The sequence below is a fragment of the Drosophila ananassae genome, chromosome 3R (assembly GCF_017639315.1).
Source record: "Drosophila ananassae strain 14024-0371.13 chromosome 3R, ASM1763931v2, whole genome shotgun sequence".
In the NCBI taxonomy this organism is placed as follows: domain Eukaryota; kingdom Metazoa; phylum Arthropoda; class Insecta; order Diptera; family Drosophilidae; genus Drosophila; species Drosophila ananassae.
The window spans coordinates 16,652,359-16,670,588 of record NC_057930.1 but is presented as its reverse complement, the minus strand read 5'-3'; the positions used below and the strand labels follow the sequence as shown (position 1 = coordinate 16,670,588).

General features: G+C 43.1%; 5 protein-coding genes across 9 annotated transcripts; 3 read left to right on the top strand and 2 right to left on the bottom strand.

Annotated features, from left to right (window-relative positions):
- The first annotated feature begins 168 nt into the window (after window positions 1-168).
- On the top strand, window positions 169-1,114 carry LOC6498427 (exosome complex component RRP41). Its single transcript, XM_001962757.4, has one exon. It carries the CDS (start codon window positions 340-342, stop codon window positions 1,087-1,089), a length of 750 nt encoding a protein of 249 aa, XP_001962793.1. The 5' UTR covers window positions 169-339; the 3' UTR covers window positions 1,090-1,114.
- On the bottom strand, window positions 1,102-2,445 carry LOC6497081 (peptide chain release factor 1-like, mitochondrial). The gene has a single exon (XM_001962758.4). It carries the CDS (start codon window positions 2,335-2,337, stop codon window positions 1,159-1,161), a length of 1,179 nt encoding a protein of 392 aa, XP_001962794.1. The 5' UTR covers window positions 2,338-2,445; the 3' UTR covers window positions 1,102-1,158.
- Window positions 2,446-2,656: 211 nt separating this feature from the next.
- Window positions 2,657-5,986, top strand: LOC6498428 (actin-binding protein IPP). The gene is made up of 6 exons (XM_001962759.4): window positions 2,657-3,538; window positions 3,595-3,648; window positions 3,720-3,857; window positions 3,995-4,839; window positions 4,898-5,153; window positions 5,217-5,986. Exons 1-6 carry the CDS (start codon window positions 3,059-3,061, stop codon window positions 5,349-5,351), a joined length of 1,908 nt encoding a protein of 635 aa, XP_001962795.1. The 5' UTR covers window positions 2,657-3,058; the 3' UTR covers window positions 5,352-5,986.
- Window positions 5,987-6,073: 87 nt separating this feature from the next.
- On the bottom strand, window positions 6,074-7,537 carry LOC6497080. The gene is made up of 2 exons (XM_001962760.4): window positions 7,227-7,537; window positions 6,074-7,165 (listed from the first exon to the last, which is right to left on the bottom strand). Exons 1-2 carry the CDS (start codon window positions 7,395-7,397, stop codon window positions 6,224-6,226), a joined length of 1,113 nt encoding a protein of 370 aa, XP_001962796.1. The 5' UTR covers window positions 7,398-7,537; the 3' UTR covers window positions 6,074-6,223.
- Window positions 7,538-8,025: 488 nt separating this feature from the next.
- On the top strand, window positions 8,026-17,102 carry LOC6498429 (protein spitz). 5 transcript variants are annotated; one of them, XM_032455233.2, is made up of 3 exons: window positions 8,026-8,172; window positions 13,750-14,016; window positions 16,130-17,102. In XM_032455233.2, exon 3 carries the CDS (start codon window positions 16,362-16,364, stop codon window positions 17,049-17,051), a length of 690 nt encoding a protein of 229 aa, XP_032311124.1. In that variant the 5' UTR covers window positions 8,026-8,172; window positions 13,750-14,016; window positions 16,130-16,361; the 3' UTR covers window positions 17,052-17,102. The 5 variants fall into 5 exon arrangements, with proteins under 5 accessions (XP_032311124.1, XP_001962797.2, XP_014762124.1 ...); XM_014906638.3 differs by having other exon boundaries at window positions 8,027-8,172; window positions 13,750-14,012; XM_032455232.2 differs by lacking the exon at window positions 8,026-8,172 and adding an exon at window positions 12,924-13,378 and having other exon boundaries at window positions 13,750-14,012.
- Window positions 17,103-18,230: the final 1,128 nt, after the last annotated feature.

Below are 18,230 nucleotides of genomic sequence, written 5' to 3'. Positions count from 1 at the left end.
TTGAAAAATATTAGTCTTTCACTTGCGCTATATTCTCTACTAATAAAAAACAAAAAAAAACATTTTTTTTTTTCAAAACATCGATGTTTCACTCGATGTTTTTTTTGAAAACATCGAAAACATCGATGTTTGCGAACATCGATGTTTCTCCACCTCTATATATGTCATGGGACGATAACCATGTCGATGCATCGAAGTTATCGTCACAAAACCGTGTTGTAAAATGTAAAATATTATCTTAGTGTTGATTAGCGTATGTAATGTCTGTTGCTTCTTAACCCGGCACGTGTATTTTTTGTTTATAGTCCGATTTTATAAGATTTCCTACGCTTTTGAGTAATGGCCAGCAACTTTGAGCTCCTCAGCGAGCAGGGCTTGCGTCTGGACGGCAGGCGGCCGCATGAATTGCGTCACATACAGTGCAAACTGGGCGTTTTCGAACAGCCCGACGGCAGCGCCTACATGGAACAGGGAAACACCAAAGTTCTGGCCGCCGTCTACGGACCTCACCAGGCCAAGGGCAAGAAAACCGAGTCCAATGACGTGATCATCAACTGCCAGTACAGCCAAGCCACCTTCTCCACGGCGGAACGCAAAAATAGACCGCGCGGCGACCGAAAGTCACAAGAGTTCAAGATGTACCTGCAGCAGGCACTCAGTGCGGCCATAAAATCGGAGCTGTATCCCAGATCCCAGATAGATGTCTACGTGGAGGTGCTTCAGGCTGACGGAGCTAACTATGCAGTGGCCCTCAATGCAGCAACTCTGGCGCTGATCGATGCCGGCATCTGCCTCAACGAACTGATAGTGGCCTGCACCGCCTCCCTGAGCAAGAATAACATCCCACTCACGGATATCTCCCACATTGAGGAGGTTTCCGGCGGCCCAAAACTAACGGTGGCTGCGTTACCCACCGCCCAGAAGATAGCCTTCCTTGAAATGAGCGAACGATTTCACATAGACCATTTGGAAACAGTGATTGAGACGGCCATGGCCGGCTGTAGAGAGATTCGGGATATTCTTGAGGCTGTAGTCAAGGAGCATCTGTTGCACATGGGTAGTGCGGCAGATTGGGGTCGAGTATGTTAAAATAAAAAGTGATCTGTTCAATATACGCATATTAGTTTTTTAAATCGAATTTAACGTAGAACATATATTTTAACTTTTGTTTATAGCCTCTTGCGGGGGCTGCCAAGCCTCCAGGAGATCCTTTAGTCGTTCCTTGCGGTGTTCCAGCTGCAGCTTTTCAATAAGACTGGTCAGTTGCTCGCCGCCTTTGAGAAATCCATCGAGATTGTGCATTGTGCCGCCCTGAAGCCTGTGGTCTGTGATACGGTCCTGGACGAAGTTATATGTTCGAATTTTTTCATTGCGGTTGAGACTTCCCTGTTGCGCCTTCTTAGTGGCCTTTGTACTGGCTTCGGCGCTTTCCAGCTGCCGCTGCACTAACCGGGAACGCAGGCGACTCATGGCTAACTCCCGGTTCTTCAGCTGCGAACGCTCGGATTGTGCCTCCACGGCCAAGCCGGTCGGCAAATGGACAATTCTCACCGCCGAATCTGTGGTGTTTACGTGTTGGCCACCAGCTCCACTAGCCCTTTTGGTCTCAATCTTCAAGTCTTTGTCGGCGATATGCACTTGCACGTCAGCCGGCCGAGGAATCACTGTGATGGAGGCTGTACTGGTGTGCATGCGACCGGATTTCTCGGTTGCCGGAACTCGCTGGACCCGGTGGACACCCGCCTCGTGGCGCAGCCAGGTAAAGGCATCTTCACCGCTCACCATGATGCTGGCATGCCTTATCCCTCCAATATCGGTGGTCTCGTGGGCAAACTCCTCGTAATCCCAGCCTTTATGCTCGAAGTAGTTAGTGTACATCTCGTATAGCTCCTGTGCGAATAACATTGCCTCCTGGCCACCGGCCCCAGCATTTATTCCAAAAATAAGCGCAGGGTAAACTTCATCGTCGGCCATGGCGAGCAGTTCCCTCAGCAGGGTTTGCTCCTGTTTGCTCAGTAAGTCGGTATAGATGGCATTCTCCTCCTGCATTAGCGATCGCATATCCTCGTCCTTTTCCAGCTCCATATCCTGGGCGCTGGTTATGTTGCGTTCCAGGACGCGCCGCTGTTCCAAGGCTGTCACCACGCCTTCAAGTTGTGCAAGGCGAGCATATGCTTTGCTGTTTCCACCGGCAGATACCCGCAGTCCGTAGTACTCCTGGCGGAGGCACTCCAAATACCCCTGCATTTTCTCGTTTTGAAAGTTCAGCTGATTGGTGCTCGCCCAGCGGCGTGCCAGATTTCCCATGCGAGGGCTTAAAAGTTTTCGCACCAACATTTCAGTCAGTTATAGGAAGATCGGTTCAATATAAAAATTAAATAATAATTTTACGTGACCCCACCGATAACAATAAAAAATAACCCCAACATATGTTATCAAAATGAAGAAATACCATAAAAATACCATTATTTTTAGAAATAAATTTTAATTGTTCTTATGCTTTAATGAAAAGTATACGCAGAACTAAATTCATACCTTTTTAGATTTAATATTAATATAAGTGTCCCGGAACGGATAAGCTAAATATCATCAGTCAGTTAATTTGAATTACGCGCCACAGGGTACACATTGCCAAACATCGATGTCAGCGATGTTTTCAAAACATCGATGACATCGATTTTAACATCGATGTGTCTCCACCTCTACCACCTACAACTATTTGCAAAAAAAAATATTGAGATAAAAGAAATCACAAAGAATATGTGAGTTTCCCACTAACGAATCGTAATGATTAGCTAATACGCTGTGGTACAGAAAAAAGTTCCATTATTCGGACAATCGCAGATAGATCTGCGTGTGGAATGCCAACCAAACAGTCTGGTGCTGGTCGTGTGTGTGTGTGTTTGTTTCTCTTCTGATTGATGGAAAATAGGCTGGAAACAAAAGTAGCAACAACACCCGAGCAGAGTGCAGCAATTAAGTTTAATTAAGATATCCAATTGAGCTGGGTGCTGCCTCAAAAGTGCATTTATTAACGAGCAAAATCAGAAGTAACGAAATGCCACCGCTAAAAACCTACCAGATACACCACGAATATAATGCCAACTGTCACAATGGCAATCCGAGTCCCAATCAGAACGCGAACTCGAACGCAAATGCGAATCCCACCAGCAGCGACTGTGACTTCTTTGGCGCGTCGACGCCAGGAGCTGTCCTGGGAGCAGCCGCCATCGCCGCCCAACGCACAAATCTTCCCTCCTACTGCAATGCCCAGTATCCGTTCAAGGTGCTGTCCAATCTCAACCAGCTCCGGGAACAGGGACGCTTTTGTGATGTGGAGATCATCGCCGGGGAGGCCACCTTCAGTGCCCACCGTGCCGTTCTGAGCGCAGCCAGCGCCTATTTCGAGGCCATGTTTCGTCCCGAGCTCGGCCTGAACGAAGTCAAGCAGAAGTCGGTGGTGCTGCACACCATCGACGGCGACATACTTCACATCCTGCTGGACTTTATCTACACAGGTCGCTGTGAGATAACGCAGGTGAGTTGCCGCATCCTCTCTAAGGAGATTCCATTAAAGAATTATATTATTTGCAGTCCAATGTCCAAGAGCTTCTTGCCGCCGCTGACATGCTACAGCTCAACGAGGTGGTAAGTATTGAATTACTTTTCATCTTAAAAGTATAGTTATTACGTTAATCCTTCATGTTTTTACTTTTTAGGTCGACGGTTGTTGCGAGTTTCTTTGTCGAGAGCTGCATGCCTCTAATGCGCTGGGCATTTTACGCTTTGCGGAAGCCCACAACTGCGAGTCGTTGGCCAAGAGTGCATTGAACTTTGTCCACGCCAATTTTCCAGCGGTAAGTGGTACTTGAAAGGCTTAACTCTACTATCTTTCTATCGGGCCAAAGACTGTTGTTGTATAGCTTTCCCTATCGAGTATCTTGTACCTTTCTTCGCTGTTAATTGTTTATTTTATTTATTTGTTTTCAAACAGATAACTCTGGAGGATGAGTTTCTGGAAACTCCACAGTCTTTGCTATCACAATTGCTTAATTCCGAGCTGCTGCGCGTGGACTCCGAGTCTCAAGTGTTCCAGGCGGCCCTGCGCTGGATCAAGCACGATGTTACCCAACGACGCCGCTACGTTTTCGACATCCTTTCCCACGTGCGGATGGCGTTGGTGCCGGTGAAGGTGATCGACAAGGCGCTGAAAGATGACTGTCGGGACATGTCGGTGAAAATCGCCCTGCGTTCCATTTGCCGGGATATTGCGTCGAAGCGTGGTCAGCTGGTGCCACTACGTGTCTGTCCCCGGCAGCTGGCCAAGAAAAATATCTACATTATTGGCGGCTCGCATCGGGATACGCCGCGCACCTGGAACTCGGCCGACTGCATCTTCGAAACGGTGGCCAAGTTCGATATATTCCGGCGCGAGTGGACCCAGACAGCATCGATGGAGGTGGGGCGCATCTTGCCGGGCGTGTCTGCCCTAAACGGAAAGATCTATGTGGTGGGTGGGGAACGCGGCTCCCAGATCCTGGCCAACGGAGAGGTGTACGACCCACAGAACGACGTCTGGCATCCGATAGCCCCCATGATTGTGCCTCGCTGCGAGTTCGGCCTCTGCACAATGGGTGGAAACCTATTTGCGGTTGGCGGTTGGGTTGGCGACGACATTGGCGGCTCAATGGAGTGCTACGATCCAGATCAGGATGTGTGGGAGTTAATCGGCAACATGCCACAACCTCGGTTCAGCATGGGAGTGGTCAGCTTCGAGGGACTGATTTACATTGTGGGTGGATGCACAACGACAACCCGTCACTTGCCGGACCTTATAAGGTACTCATGCTTTAAATCTCTGCTTCAGGAATATCATTTATCCGCCTCTTTATTGCAGCTATAATCCAGTTACCAAGGAATGGACACAGCTGGCCCGAATGAAAACCGCCCGCTGCCAAATGGGCGTCGCTGTCTTAGATCGGTATCTGTATGTGGTGGGTGGAAGCAGTATTAGCCAAGACATTCTCAGCTCCGTGGAGCGCTACAGCTTTGACGAGGACAAGTGGTCCATGGTGTGTGCGTTGAACGTACCTCGAGCCATTCCCGCTGTAGCCGCTGCCGACGGACTTCTATATGTGGCTGGAGGAGATCAGGTACCTGGCATTTATATTGATAATATTAAATCCATTACTAATTATCATTTAATCGCTTTCTAGCCCTGCGAGGTAAACTTCTATCGCGCTCAAGTGACTATTAATGCTGTCGAGTGCTATGATCCGCTATCAGACACCTGGAAAAACTGTCCCGATCTACCTGTTAGCCGCTCGGAGGCCGGGGCAGTGGTCGTCTAAGATGGCCCTAAAATACATAATCTCAGTTCGGTTTAAGCATAACCCTAAACGTAATAACTCTTTAGCTCTACGCCATTGTATACGTTACAACACAAGCATCACAAGAAAAAAGTATGTCCTATTCCCTTCGAATAACTTGAATGTAGTGGTCTCTTGCCAAAGATATGTAAGTGAATTGTTAAGATAAATGTTATTTGAGAAGCGTAGCGCAGCTATTTACCAGGTAGTACACATGCTAATCTTATTAGTAGTTAGCAAGATCGAAAAAACAGTCAGCCTTTCAGATTGTTCCGTAGTTGATTGAAGTTATCCTTTGAAAAAGCGAAACCAAAACACCGACGGCAAATAAATTCAACTGCTTATTTAATAGGGACGTATCGTAATTGCTGAAACTTATTTCAATCGATTGTTTGTTGTTTTTCATTTCAAATTATATATTTTACTTTCGATTTCAAAGCGCGTAGTGTTGCGGACGCCCTTGGGAAGAGCGTTCCATCCACACAACTCTGCAACGGAATGGATTTTTATGAACCAAAACAAAAAAAATGTTAAAACAAAATAAATACAATCAAAAACATGAAAACTGTATTAATATAATAGGTGTATTATCAAAATAAACGACTTATCTAACAACAGTTCTTGATCTTTGTTTGTGAAAGGTGGGGAGTGTCCTTTATCCTTATTCCTAGCCCCCATCCTGCTACGAAACAAAAACACATTCATTGTAAACCGTAAAAATCTTTAATAAAATGAAGATAATTATAATAAATGCGTATAGATATGCGTGTAAATTGTGAAAAATATGATAATTTGGTAAAATATAGGTGGGTGATAAGGCAGCTGAAGGTACTAAGCCATTGTTAGTAAACCTTTCAGCCGTTCAGTGCGTCGCCAGTTATTAACCGGCGCCCGTGTAGTGCCATTTTGTTGGCCTGGCCATTCTGCTGGGCGAGAGGCGTCTGCCGCAAGTCCTTCTCTGTCGACTGGGAGCGAAGGTGCTCCCGGTTCTTAACACAACTAAGCGGTGTACGCTTTTGGGCCGATAGCGGGGTATTGCTCGACTTAGCTATGCTCGCTCCGCTGTAGACCTGCGATTCCTGATCAACGAAAATTTTTGGCTTGTTGGCTCGGGCCGGCTTTTGGGGCGGAATTCGACGCTTGTGTCCCAAACGCACTCGCTCCAAGTGTTTGTTGGACGGCAAGAAAGATTCTTCTGAAATAGGTTCGTTCGGCGGGCAGGCAAACGAGGCCATGCTACTATCAGTACTAAGATTAAGTGTCAACGTTTCGAGAATTTGTTCCAGCATCTGAGCCTCTCGCGCCTCCTCCTCTTCGTCGTCGCAGAAGATGATCGGGGTACGATCTACTCCAACGCTCGGAGAGCGTGGATCAACATGTAGCTGCTGTGGTGGAGTGGTTTGCAGCTTAGCTTCGCAAGGCATGGTCTCCTCCTCATCGTAGGGCAAGGACACGATTTCGAGTGAGCTGTTATTGTGCTCCATTGGTGGGGTTCCAAAGCTATCGCAACTTTCGTCAGCAATGGCCGAATCTACAGGAGTAGACGGGGTGTCCGGTGCCTCTGGGCGGGATGATGGCGCCCGCGTGTCCACAAAAAGGTCGGCAAAGGTGTCATCCATATTAAGGGAGCGCACCTCGTCTAGAACCAAAGGAGTTCGGTTTAACTGCGGCGAGCGAGGATCATTGAGAGAGAATCCTTTTAAAAGACGCTTGCGCAGCTGAGAAAAAGCGTTTTCACTTTGAACCACTGGATTTGCGTCCTTAAAATCCTGTACTCTTGGCTCAGTCTGCAAAAACTACATATATACAATTATGGTTAGAAACTGAAGCCCATATGGAAACTCCATTGTTAATTACGTTCAGCGGTGTCCGACAACCATTTGGAGAGCGGGGATCGAGTGGATTTAGCTGCTCCCTAGTTGGCGTCATTTCCAAATTCTCGTTTCTCTGGCTGGCAAGGCGCATTTTGTTCAGTGTGGGCGTATCCGGCAGATATTCACCCTCCATTTTGGTTGCTTTGGATCCCATTTTGGCCTGTGTACTTTTACTGCGCAGCTGTTTGTTTCAAAATAAAATATAATTCGTTGCCGCGCTAGTACTTTAAAATAGCGTCTCTAGAGGTGGCAAGCCATCGATATTTTCATTGGTCCTATCGATATTGGACATATACTGTTTTTATACTGTTTTAAAAAAATAAAAACGGGGAAATTACTACTACTATTACTAATCTCTAAATAATTAAGCCTTTGACACGTCTTTTATTACATCTTTTATATTCACATCTTTTGTGACATCTGTCACATCTGTTTGTGACATTTGTCACATCAAATGTAATTCCTTTGAAACCATCTTTAGGAGTTGATTGGATAAGACCTTTTGCAGATATAAAAAAAGCTAGATGCAACTAAAAACTGAAAATATTTAAGAAATATTAGAAATTTTTAATTGTAATCATAGACAAAATCTTGTTTAAAGGCCAGTACTTTAAAGAAACACATGCATTTAAATTTGGCTTTGGCGCATTTGCACAATACCCAACATGTTGGGAACAGTTGCGTCAGTGTTGCGAAGCTTGGTAAGCGATCAAACAAAAAATACCAGAAAATACCATATTTTCTGGAAAAAATAGTACCATATAAGTGCATCAATTTTGGGGATAGGGCATTTTGGGAGACACCTCACCAACGGTCATACTTGTTTTATTAAGACGCGACGGAGCACCGATTTCGCCCTTTAACTTTTCTGAAACGAAAATGGCCTGAAATCTGGCCTCAAAAGTGCAACAGAAGAAGCGAAATATAAAGTAAGTGAACCAGATGAAGGAAAATCGAGGAAAACTGTACAATTATCCCCCAAAAACCCAAGATAGTTGAAGGTAATGCGCGTGTGTATGTGTGAGAAAGAAAAAGTGACGGGTTGGGACAACTGGAAAAAGTAGGGATAAATAAGAAATAGTAAATGTAACCAAGAAATAAAGCCCGATTTAAGTTTTTTCACTCCAAAATATAAGTTTGGACGTTTCTACGCAGTAGTTATATACTAGATAGGTGTGTGTGGGCACCGCAAGCAGCAGTAAATCTCCTGTGTGTATGTATGTGTGGTTTTTTTTTTTAATATGGCCATCTCCTTTTCGCACACTACAAGGCTTGGTATTTTGCCGACATTTTTGTTTATTTTAATGCGAATATTTACGAAGCGGTGGTACAACCAAAGAAAGAGAAGAACTTGTTTGTGGTCGTAGGCGCCACATTAAAGTAGGTTAAAATGCTTTTAGGCGTTTTATGTCAGGATTATTGTTTTATTTGCCAATTGTAGCGCAAAAAGTAAACAAATTGTATACACACTGGCCGCCAGAGCGCATGTCGTGTAGACTTTCTCTCTTGCTCTCAATTGCATGTATATATATATATATGTGTGTGTGTGAGAGTGTGCCCGTGAGCTTGTGTGGGTATACGCTGAAAACAACAAAATTTCATTCATTCCTCATTTCTGGGAAAAAACTACACGCCATCTGCAATTGTTCCTTGGTGTGAGTGCCTATATGTGTGTGTATACTACGGGTTAAGGTAATTGCAGATTGTATATAGAGAGGAGGTCCCTGCCAAGCGCAATTGTGCAACATGTTTCCACAGACAGCTGCCTACACGCCTGGGCGTGGCATCGCCCAAGAATCAGGTGCCCCAGGTTTCGTGGCTTGACTCGCCGCCTATGCCTATTCTTATATTCTTTCCAGCCGCATTCCAGAGTTCAACATTCTTGCTGCTCCCCGGCATTTGATTGCCGTCATTGGCCGCGATTTTCACACATTCCACGGGAAGTCTCAAGACATATGTACATACACTTGTCTTTGGCTTTCGCACACTATTGATTTCAATCAACGCTTCTCTCGTCTCTTCTCGCTCTCTCTCTCTCTCTCTGAAGTCCATCTCTTGTGTGCTCATTTGTCAATTAAGCACCGCGTCTGTTTGTCGGACAATTTATGTGTACTATGTATGTAAGGTGATATATGTGTGTGTGTGTGCGGTGCTGCATCCGTGTGGGTAAATTCCATTTCCTGTTTATAATATTGCGGCACACACGCCCGCCATCAACCCTCCTTCCAGGCCACTGAACGCATGGCGTCTTCCTTTGCTTCTTCCCGACGTTGTCTGTCTGCAGTGGAGACGCGTCTCTTCTCTCGCACAGTGGGCTGTGTTGGGGCTATACCTGTTGTTTTCTTAATGAAACTATTTTAAACATAAAAAAATTTGTAGAATTCGAAAATTGAAATCTATTCAGGCGCGTTTTATTTAAAAAATAAATTACACGTAATTAAAAAAAGTTAAAATTAACTGTCAGATTCCTGTCTTTATACGCTTGGAAGAGACTCTTAATTATTTTTAAGTTAGAACTTATTAATTTAAATTTTTAAAATGAAATCATAGTATATTTTGTTCTTTGGAGAAACTCCCATTTTGTTACGCCAGAGCCCGTAGCTTTCAAATATGAGAAATATGACAAAAACTTATCCATAAAGTAGGACATTGTCTTCACAAAACGGACTTCCGGTTACTTTCGCTCTTATCCCCCGTATCTGCTCACGATCATCGAATTTCGGTTTCATTGCGTCTCACTTGTCGTAACCACTGTGCCATCGCTGCTTAGGAACAATGTGGAAGTGGAACACAAATGCGACGCGCTCCGCTCTCATTCCCAGTTCCCAATTCCACATTCCCAGCCTGATCCGGCTGTCACTGCCTGTTGTTTTTGCTGTTGTTGTCGTCGTTAGCGGCTTCGGTGTGTTGAGTACAGTACGTGCCACTTCCTTTACATTCAGAAAAATAAAAACTGCTCACCGACACACACACACACACAGACTGACACACCTAAAGCATACATAAAGAGACCGGCCAGACAGACAGCAAATGTATGCTGTATTGAAGCGCAGGGATGGGCGATTGTGTTGTTGGGGAATGGGGGATGGAAAGGAGCTGGAGGAGGGGAAGGTTAGGGGAGCGACTGTTTTTCTTGGCGTCTGCGCCGTGTACCAAGTTGTTTTTTTTTATGCTGCCCGTGGTCTTGCATAGTTCTTGTACAGTTGCAAAGACACACACTGGAACACCTTTGTGTGTGTGTGAAGTCAAAACAGTGAAAACGAGTTTGATGTGAGGCTCGATATGGCAACACTGGCTGAGTGGGCCCCCACCATCCCCACGCCGCTTATTAGAAGAAAAAATGCCGCAGCGCGTTTATTCGGTGCGGTGATGTCGATTTTACGTAAGAAGGCCGTCGAACTCAACATAGAAAGAGAGTGGTCGGCGCGCGAAAGAGGTGGAGGAGGACGAGGAGGGAGGAGCAAGGCAATAATAAAATACTTTCAGAGAGCGATATTGTATGCGTATGCGTGTGTGTTTGTGTGTGAGTGTACGTGTCTAATGATTACCGTTACAATTTGCATGTTGTCTAGTCGGATGTCTCGCGACCCAGACTGGCCGACCCAGCCAGAAATTGGCAAAAATTCTTCGGCCTGACCTTTCATTACATGTGTGTGTGAGAGAGAAATAGAAAATTTGTGATGGGGTTAACTCTATTGAGTTTTTAATTGCTAAGAAATTTTTATTATTTTATTTGTAAATTTAAAAATAATAGATGGAAAATGTCTACTCTTCTAGACTAGCCTTTCAAGAACTTAGGAATATTCTTTTGACGGTAGCTTTCCATCTAGTTGCGTGTCATGCAGATATGTAGTGTTATATGTACATATATACAGTGGCTTTGGTTCAATGTCCTAACCGCACACAACAAGTGCAACAATTGAAGCAACACCGCAAAAAGGGGAGAAACTGCGAGGCCCTCAGTGCAGAAGAAGAATCCAACTGGGAGAATGCAACAACAACAATAACAACAAGACGAAGTGCAGAAGCGTAGCGACTAAGATGGCAACGGAATGAGGACAGGTCCTAGGGCAATTTATTAACTTTTTTTTCCTTTCCCCCTCGACCCTGCCGCCTTGTTGCTTGTACAGTTGAACCCGTGACACCCAAACTGACAGCCAAGCGGAGAGCCGAGCCGGCCTTAAGGTGGCTCTGTTCTCCGGATTCAACTTCCGAATCAATGTATCGTATTTTTGTTGTTTTTCGTTTTTTTTTTTTTTTCTGTCGCCCGTTGCATTCCTCCAACATTGTAACCCAGAAAACGTTGTGCCAGGTTGTTGTTGTTGCTGCAAGTGCTTTTTGTCGCTTGTGACGTAAATTTGTTTTAAATGGTGTCGACGGCCCACTTTACGGACGGACTGCCTGCCTCTACCGGAAACGAGTAGTTGTGGAGGGGCTTCGTGGGGCTACAGACTCACTTCCACAACCGCCCGTATAAGAATACTATTTTATTTTCATTTCTCATTCATTTAAAAATAAATTTGATGGGAAAAATAGGATAGATTTTAAACTTAAATTAAATTAAAATTAAAAAATATTATGATTTTAACATGTAGGTAGACCCTAAAATCCCCTCTAGTTTATTTTTGGCGCGCTTCTAGAGCTCTCTTTTTTAAGAAAGAAATTCGTCGGGGAATGGAATGTTGTTTACGTGCGCGCGCCTGCGCATCACAACCTTCGGGCCAGTTCCATGAAATTCGCATCGCGTCCCATCCAGCCAGCCAGAAAGATGTCGTCTGAACTCCATCCTGTTCGTCCCGTTTGGCCGGCTACCCTTGTCGCCTCCCCCCTCCCTCCCCCTTCCAGCACCTCTGCGTTGGCGGTTTCTTCTACCACCGCCCTGCGTCACTTCTTGTTTGTGTGACTTTTGCCCCACCAAGCTACCTTGTGGGAAGAATCCGGCCAGGCGGGGTGGGGCGGACATGTTGATCCTATATCGTGCGAGATCTCTTCTGGCAACAAAAAAAAAAAAAAAAACTGTAGTTCCCCACAAGCTCCAAAGCCATGCCGCATTGTTGTTATTTTGCCGCAACTAGTCGGGGAAGTGGAGAGAGCGAGAGAGAGAGAGAGCCGTTGCAGTTTCTGCAAATCCCCCAATTCATCTCTCTTCATCCAGCTCCCTCTCCCCCATCGCTCTACGCTTCTGTTCGGCCTTTCGGAATTTTCGTATTTGCTCTCCGAGTACACACATCTCCCACGCCGCAAGAGCGTAAAAGTATTGGTGAGATTGGGAGAACGAATTCACACAGGGTGCACCTTCCTTAGAAAGGGGATAAAACTTTACTGAAATTAACATTTTTCAAGACTGATGTTATTATAAAGTCATTTATTCAGAGTTCAACAAAAAAAACATTAAGAATATTGATAAAAACCGAGGGCTTCTCTTGACACAACATGTTGGATGTTGCACCGGACAGAGGCGCAACATCGGATCTCTCGCTCTGGTCCAACGGGACAATACGCAACATGTTGCGAAGTGTGAGATATAAAAGAAGATCCCATAGTGACTTCTCGCTCTGGCACAACCGCTCAACACCCAACCGGCTCGAGAGCCGATTATGTTCGAAGCGAACACTCAAAAAAATCGTGTAAAACGTGAAATACTTGGCGAAAATATCGTATATTATCAACAACCTTAATTATTTCTCAACAAACAGCAACAAACAGCCGAAGCGTGAGCAACTCACGGACCGGGCAGATGAAGAGAACTGTGGTGTGGAGTTAGAGAGTTCGCCGAACGCGCCACATATCCGTTAATCTCGTTTGCTTTCAAAACAAACACTTTTCTACTGCTCGTGTGCCGCTGTGATGTGTTTTCGGACGCTTTTCTGTGATTTTAATTTACCGCAATTAGTTCAAAATGGCAATTGAAAATAAATGGTTTTCAGTGAAATGGAAAAATAACCTTAAAAGCCGATTTTTGCCGCCGAAAAAAAGGTGGAACGTAGGCGTGTGCATTATTGAAACGCATAAAACATTTTTCTTGTTTTTTGTTGGTAGCTTGTGCAAAAATTCTTAGAATTCTCGACAACATTCCCGCGCACACACGCACACATACATAAGTGTGATATATACAACCGCGAGCATATATTTGTGGTAGGGGAAAAAAAAAAATTCGTTATACCGTTCTCACAAAAGAGAATAAATGGAGTGAGGGCAGCGTAGGTGTGTGAGTGTGTGTGTCTGTGTGAGAGAGAGCATAAACACACCTCAAATGGTTGGTGTCCATGCTAAATGTGCTCTTTTTTTTCTGCTCTCCCTCCATAATGTAAAACTTGTGGGACTTGTTTTTGCACTTTTTGCAAATGCGAATCATAAAAACCGGTACATTTTTGAAAATGCACGCTGCAGAGAGAGCGCATATAAGCCAGAGAGAGAGTGCGTTTGCGTTTATTGTTGGAGGAGCTCTTGTTCGTGTGCCGGAATTTTTCTTTAACCACATTTTTCACACACTGCTTTTCTTACAGTTTTCTAAACACACATACACACACACACACACACACTCACGAGAGAAGAGCCAACGAACTCGTGCAGCGACGCCCAAGAATGAAACAGCACAAGGCAACATGAAAATTACAAGAGAAGCTCCAACAACAGCAACAACAACAACAAAAACGACAGCAACAACAAACTTTCCAAAGAAGTTGTAGAAGTCTCCAAGCTAAAGAAGAAGAAAAGCGTCCCACAGCAGCCCCAACAGTATTTTATTAGCGGGTGTTGTTGTTGTCATGTATGTATGCACATTTTTTTTGTCGCTCATATTAATTTATAGTTGCAGTTATTGTTGTTGTAATTATTGTGGTGCTTTGTATGTATGTTGTCTTGTGTTTTTTTTTGTTATTTTATTTCTGTGATTTCTCGGCTTTTAGGCTGCCCCGCCCCCCTGATCTTGACCTATACACTAGTAGAATTGAAATAAATTTTGCCAAATTCATAATTTATTTTTTTTTTTTTTGACATTAGTGCTATTTTTATGACCGCATGTGTACATGCATAAGATCTGCTGAAGAGCGGTGGAGGATTTAATTTTTATAACGGAAATTTTAATAAGCTGCCCGCTTTTACTTCTGACGATGAGTGAAAGAGCGCGGTAGAGGGGGAAGAGAGAGTGCAGTAATTGTTAACTGTAAAAAGCATTCGTATACATAATTTATGCCCACACCCATGCATCCCCCAGTCTCCAGTCTCCAGTGTTGTTTGTGTTTTTGTTGATTCCGCTGCCCATCCCATGCCCCATTCTCTCCATCCTGTTGTTGTTGTTCCTTATCATTGGATTGAAAAAAAAAAAGTACATTTTGGCGACAAATTACTGGCAGGCTGGCGCCAAAATGATGTTTACATTTTGTTTTCGCATTATTTTTATTGTGGGTGCATTGCTTCTTCATATCACCGCACTCTCTGTTGCCTGTTGATGTTTTTTTTTTTTTTTTTGTTCCAAAATTGCTCCATTCATTCGCATTGTTGCTCCTCATTCATGTTGTCTCTTGCACGACTGTGTGTGTGTGTGTGTGTGTTTAAGCTCGTCATTGTCATAATAATCATGTTGTTGTTGCCGGCATCGCATTTATTGTTTTTCCTTTTTGTTATTGTTGTTGTTATGTATATGTATTTGTATTTGTTGATTGTGAAATAAATAAATAAGAGAAAGAAGAAGAAAGCAAAGATCTCTGGCGTCCGTGGCCGTGAGAACGCAATAGAACTCGAAGAAGAGTCGTCTCAATTTTGAATCTGAACCTTGACCTCGGCGCCATCCCACAGGAGAATTGTGTCATTCTTCAAAGTGGTTGTGAAATGTTTGCCTTTTTATGCCTATTCATATCACAGCCAGCTTTGAGGAGCGACGCAATGCTCAAGACAAAAAAAAAAAAAAATCAAAAAATTACAAATAAAATTATAATATTAATTAGTGATTTTTCAGCAAATTACAGCAAAAAAAAAAAAAATAATAAAAAAATGAAGAAATCAAAGTGTTTAATTTATTTCGCATCATCTCTCTCACATCTCAGCATTGAAATCGAAATTGGAAATTCCGTAATTCTCCCGCAGTCAATTATCCCGATACCGATTCCGAATCCTGTATCTGAAAATTACAACAAAAATATTGGCACATTCCTGCTGGGCTCACAAAGTGGTTGTGAAATGCATTTCCATTTTGCCCGCATATCACAGCCAGCTTTGATGAGCTTAGCGTTATGTATCGTACATCAATCAATCAATCAATCAATCATAATACTCGCCCTCTTTGACACTCTCACCAGCACATTTTCTTCGGTATTTATATTATTTTTCATTTAATTAAATTTTTTTTTTGTCAATATTTTTTTTTTAGCTAAAATGGCCTATGGGGAAGTGAAGGAGCTGCTGGCTGAAAAAAAAAACAAAAATCTGGTGCAATATTGAGAATAAATTATATCTTCATCGGCACGATGTTGCTTATCTAAGCCTCATCAAGTGGTTGTGATATGGATACCCAACGCATATCACAGCCAGCTTTGATGAGCTAGGATAATCAACGGGAAACAACATAAATCTTATATTTCAAAAACAAAAAAAAAAAAATAACAAAAAGTGAATTGGTTGTGAAACAAAATCAAAAATAGAAAAATAAAAAGAAAATTCAGACACCCAGATTGTAAAACAATGGATCATACATACACATAACATTCTTTATAAACTTCTATACTGACTATATGTAATTTTTAATTATATATATTTATATTTATATTAATATTTATGGTTTCATGCAGTTTGATTTTTTTTACCCCCCTTTTGTTGAGTACACAGTTCTAGAGTTATATTCCTCTGATTCAGTTACTGGCCACTAATTCCGTTTTATTTCTCTCACAGATTAAACATCCTACCCTAATTCAACGTTTACGTTCCATATGCAGAAAATTTAATGTAGAGCCCCGATTCCGATTCCGAATCCGATTCCAAAGAGATCTGACGACGCCTTCGCAGCGAAACAACGACTAGAATACTATTTATTTATGTGATTAGTTACTAGTTTTTAGTCTATACACCTGTAAGAAACCAAAAGATACAAACCAAAAAAGCAAGTCCAAAAAAAGCATCAAAAATGCATTCCAAAATGTTGCTTACCGTAGTGATAGTCAACTGTTTGGCGTATCCGCGCCTCGGTGAGGCCTGCTCCAGTCGCACGGTGCCCAAGCCGAGGCCATCGATCTCGTCATCCATGTCCGGGACAGCTTTGCCGCCGACTCAGGCCCCGGCCACCACCAGCACCACCACGATGCGAACAACAACAACCACGGCGCGTCCCAACATCACATTCCCCACGTACAAATGCCCGGAGACGTTCGATGCGTGGTACTGCCTGAACGATGCCCATTGCTTTGCCGTTAAGATAGCCGACCTGCCGGTCTACAGCTGTGAGTGCGCCATCGGGTTTATGGGACAGCGGTGCGAGTACAAGGAGATCGACAACACCTACCTGCCGAAGCGGCCGCGTCCGATGCTGGAGAAGGCGAGCATCGCCAGCGGAGCGATGTGCGCTCTGGTCTTCATGTTGTTCGTCTGCCTGGCCTTCTATTTGCGCTTCGAGCAGCGGGCTGCTAAGAAGGCATTCGAACTGGAGCAGGAGCAGCTGGAGTACGAGGACGATGAGGCGCAGTGCGAGTGCTGCCGCAATCAGTGCTGTTCACTGGCCAGTGATGAGCCCGTGATCCATGAGCGCAAGCTACCCTATCACATGCGGCTGGAGCACGCACTGATGTCCTTCGCCATCCGGCGCAGCAACAAACTGTGAGGAGTCCGACCTTCAGACCTTCGCAGTAAACCACAACAAAAAAAAAAAAAACAGAATATGCCTTGTCTACAAACAAAAAATTGCATGCCTCGAATTTTGAAGCGAACTTTAGTCAGCCTGAAGTTCTAATTCCTAGTTACTAAACACGCTAAGAGCAAACACTAAAGCTAAAGCATGCTTTTAACGAAAGCATTTCACACAGAGAAGAAGTGTCACCATGTCCGGCTTTGTATTATCGAATTGATTGTATTTTTTACACCTACGATAGCTATTTATTTTTATTTCTATCTGATGTCCGTATCAAAACACAAACACAACGCGATCCACGCGCCAAGTATTATTTATTATGAGCTATATAAGAAGAATGATATTTTTTAGAAAATAATTTTTAAATAAACAAAATGAATGCACCAAGCAATATTAATTTTTATTAATTGGACTAGTGGAAATGCGGAATTAAATAAATATGTTAAATAATTATGCAATCAATTATGCGGCTCCAAAATGTCATGGTTCTTCCTGTTAATATTTTTTTTTTTATCGCAGGCATTAATATCGTTAATGGGGAAATGTCAATTATTTGATATTTAAAACAGATTACTGGAGTTCATTTTTGTTGACAGTAAGGGGTCTATTCTAATCATTATTTAATACTTAAATAAATTACTGGTTAGTTCAAACTCTTAGTAAATTTAAAGATACATAGTTATTAGAATATTTTTGAATATAATTTTCGATGAAGTTTTTGAAGAAAAATATGGGAATCTCTGCCCAGGGAATCCTACATCTAGGTGTATCTTCTATATCTAAGATATATATTTATATCTTCTGAGATCTAAGATATATGTATCTCTATCTGTATCTTCTGAGAACTAAGATATGATCTGGGTCTTCCGAGATCTAAGATAATTATTTTAAATGCCAGAAGACTATATTTATATAGAAGACAATATTATTATAGAAGACAAAGGCCCAATTGATGTATTTAACACAAAAACATCTAAATTGCGCATATTTTAGAGCAGTTATATACATTTAATATTCCAATTCCATAAGGGATTATTTTAGACTGCAGTAACACCTAAAATTATGCCACAAAATTTTATTCGAGGAATTTTGTTTTGAAAGATATTGTTTAGAATGTAGGGATGCGAGTACCGGGTGTATATAGTATATAAA

What these genes read in the sequence shown, in the direction of transcription:
- LOC6498427 (XM_001962757.4), top strand. Translation starts at nt 340, where the DNA reads ATGGCCAGCAACTTTGAGCTCCTCAGCGAGCAGGGCTTGCGTCTGGAC.
- LOC6497081 (XM_001962758.4), bottom strand. Translation starts at nt 2,337, where the DNA reads ATGTTGGTGCGAAAACTTTTAAGCCCTCGCATGGGAAATCTGGCACGC.
- LOC6498428 (XM_001962759.4), top strand. Translation starts at nt 3,059, where the DNA reads ATGCCACCGCTAAAAACCTACCAGATACACCACGAATATAATGCCAAC. An exon ending in GTCGCTGTGAGATAACGCAG is followed by an intron (nt 3,539 to 3,594) that starts GTGAGTTGCCGC and finishes TATTATTTGCAG; the next exon opens with TCCAATGTCCAAGAGCTTCT. An exon ending in CACTTGCCGGACCTTATAAG is followed by an intron (nt 4,840 to 4,897) that starts GTACTCATGCTT and finishes TCTTTATTGCAG; the next exon opens with CTATAATCCAGTTACCAAGG.
- LOC6497080 (XM_001962760.4), bottom strand. Translation starts at nt 7,397, where the DNA reads ATGGGATCCAAAGCAACCAAAATGGAGGGTGAATATCTGCCGGATACG. An exon ending in GTTGTCGGACACCGCTGAAC is followed by an intron (nt 7,166 to 7,226) that starts GTAATTAACAAT and finishes GTATATATGTAG; the next exon opens with TTTTTGCAGACTGAGCCAAG.
- LOC6498429 (XM_001962761.4), top strand. Translation starts at nt 16,362, where the DNA reads ATGCATTCCAAAATGTTGCTTACCGTAGTGATAGTCAACTGTTTGGCG.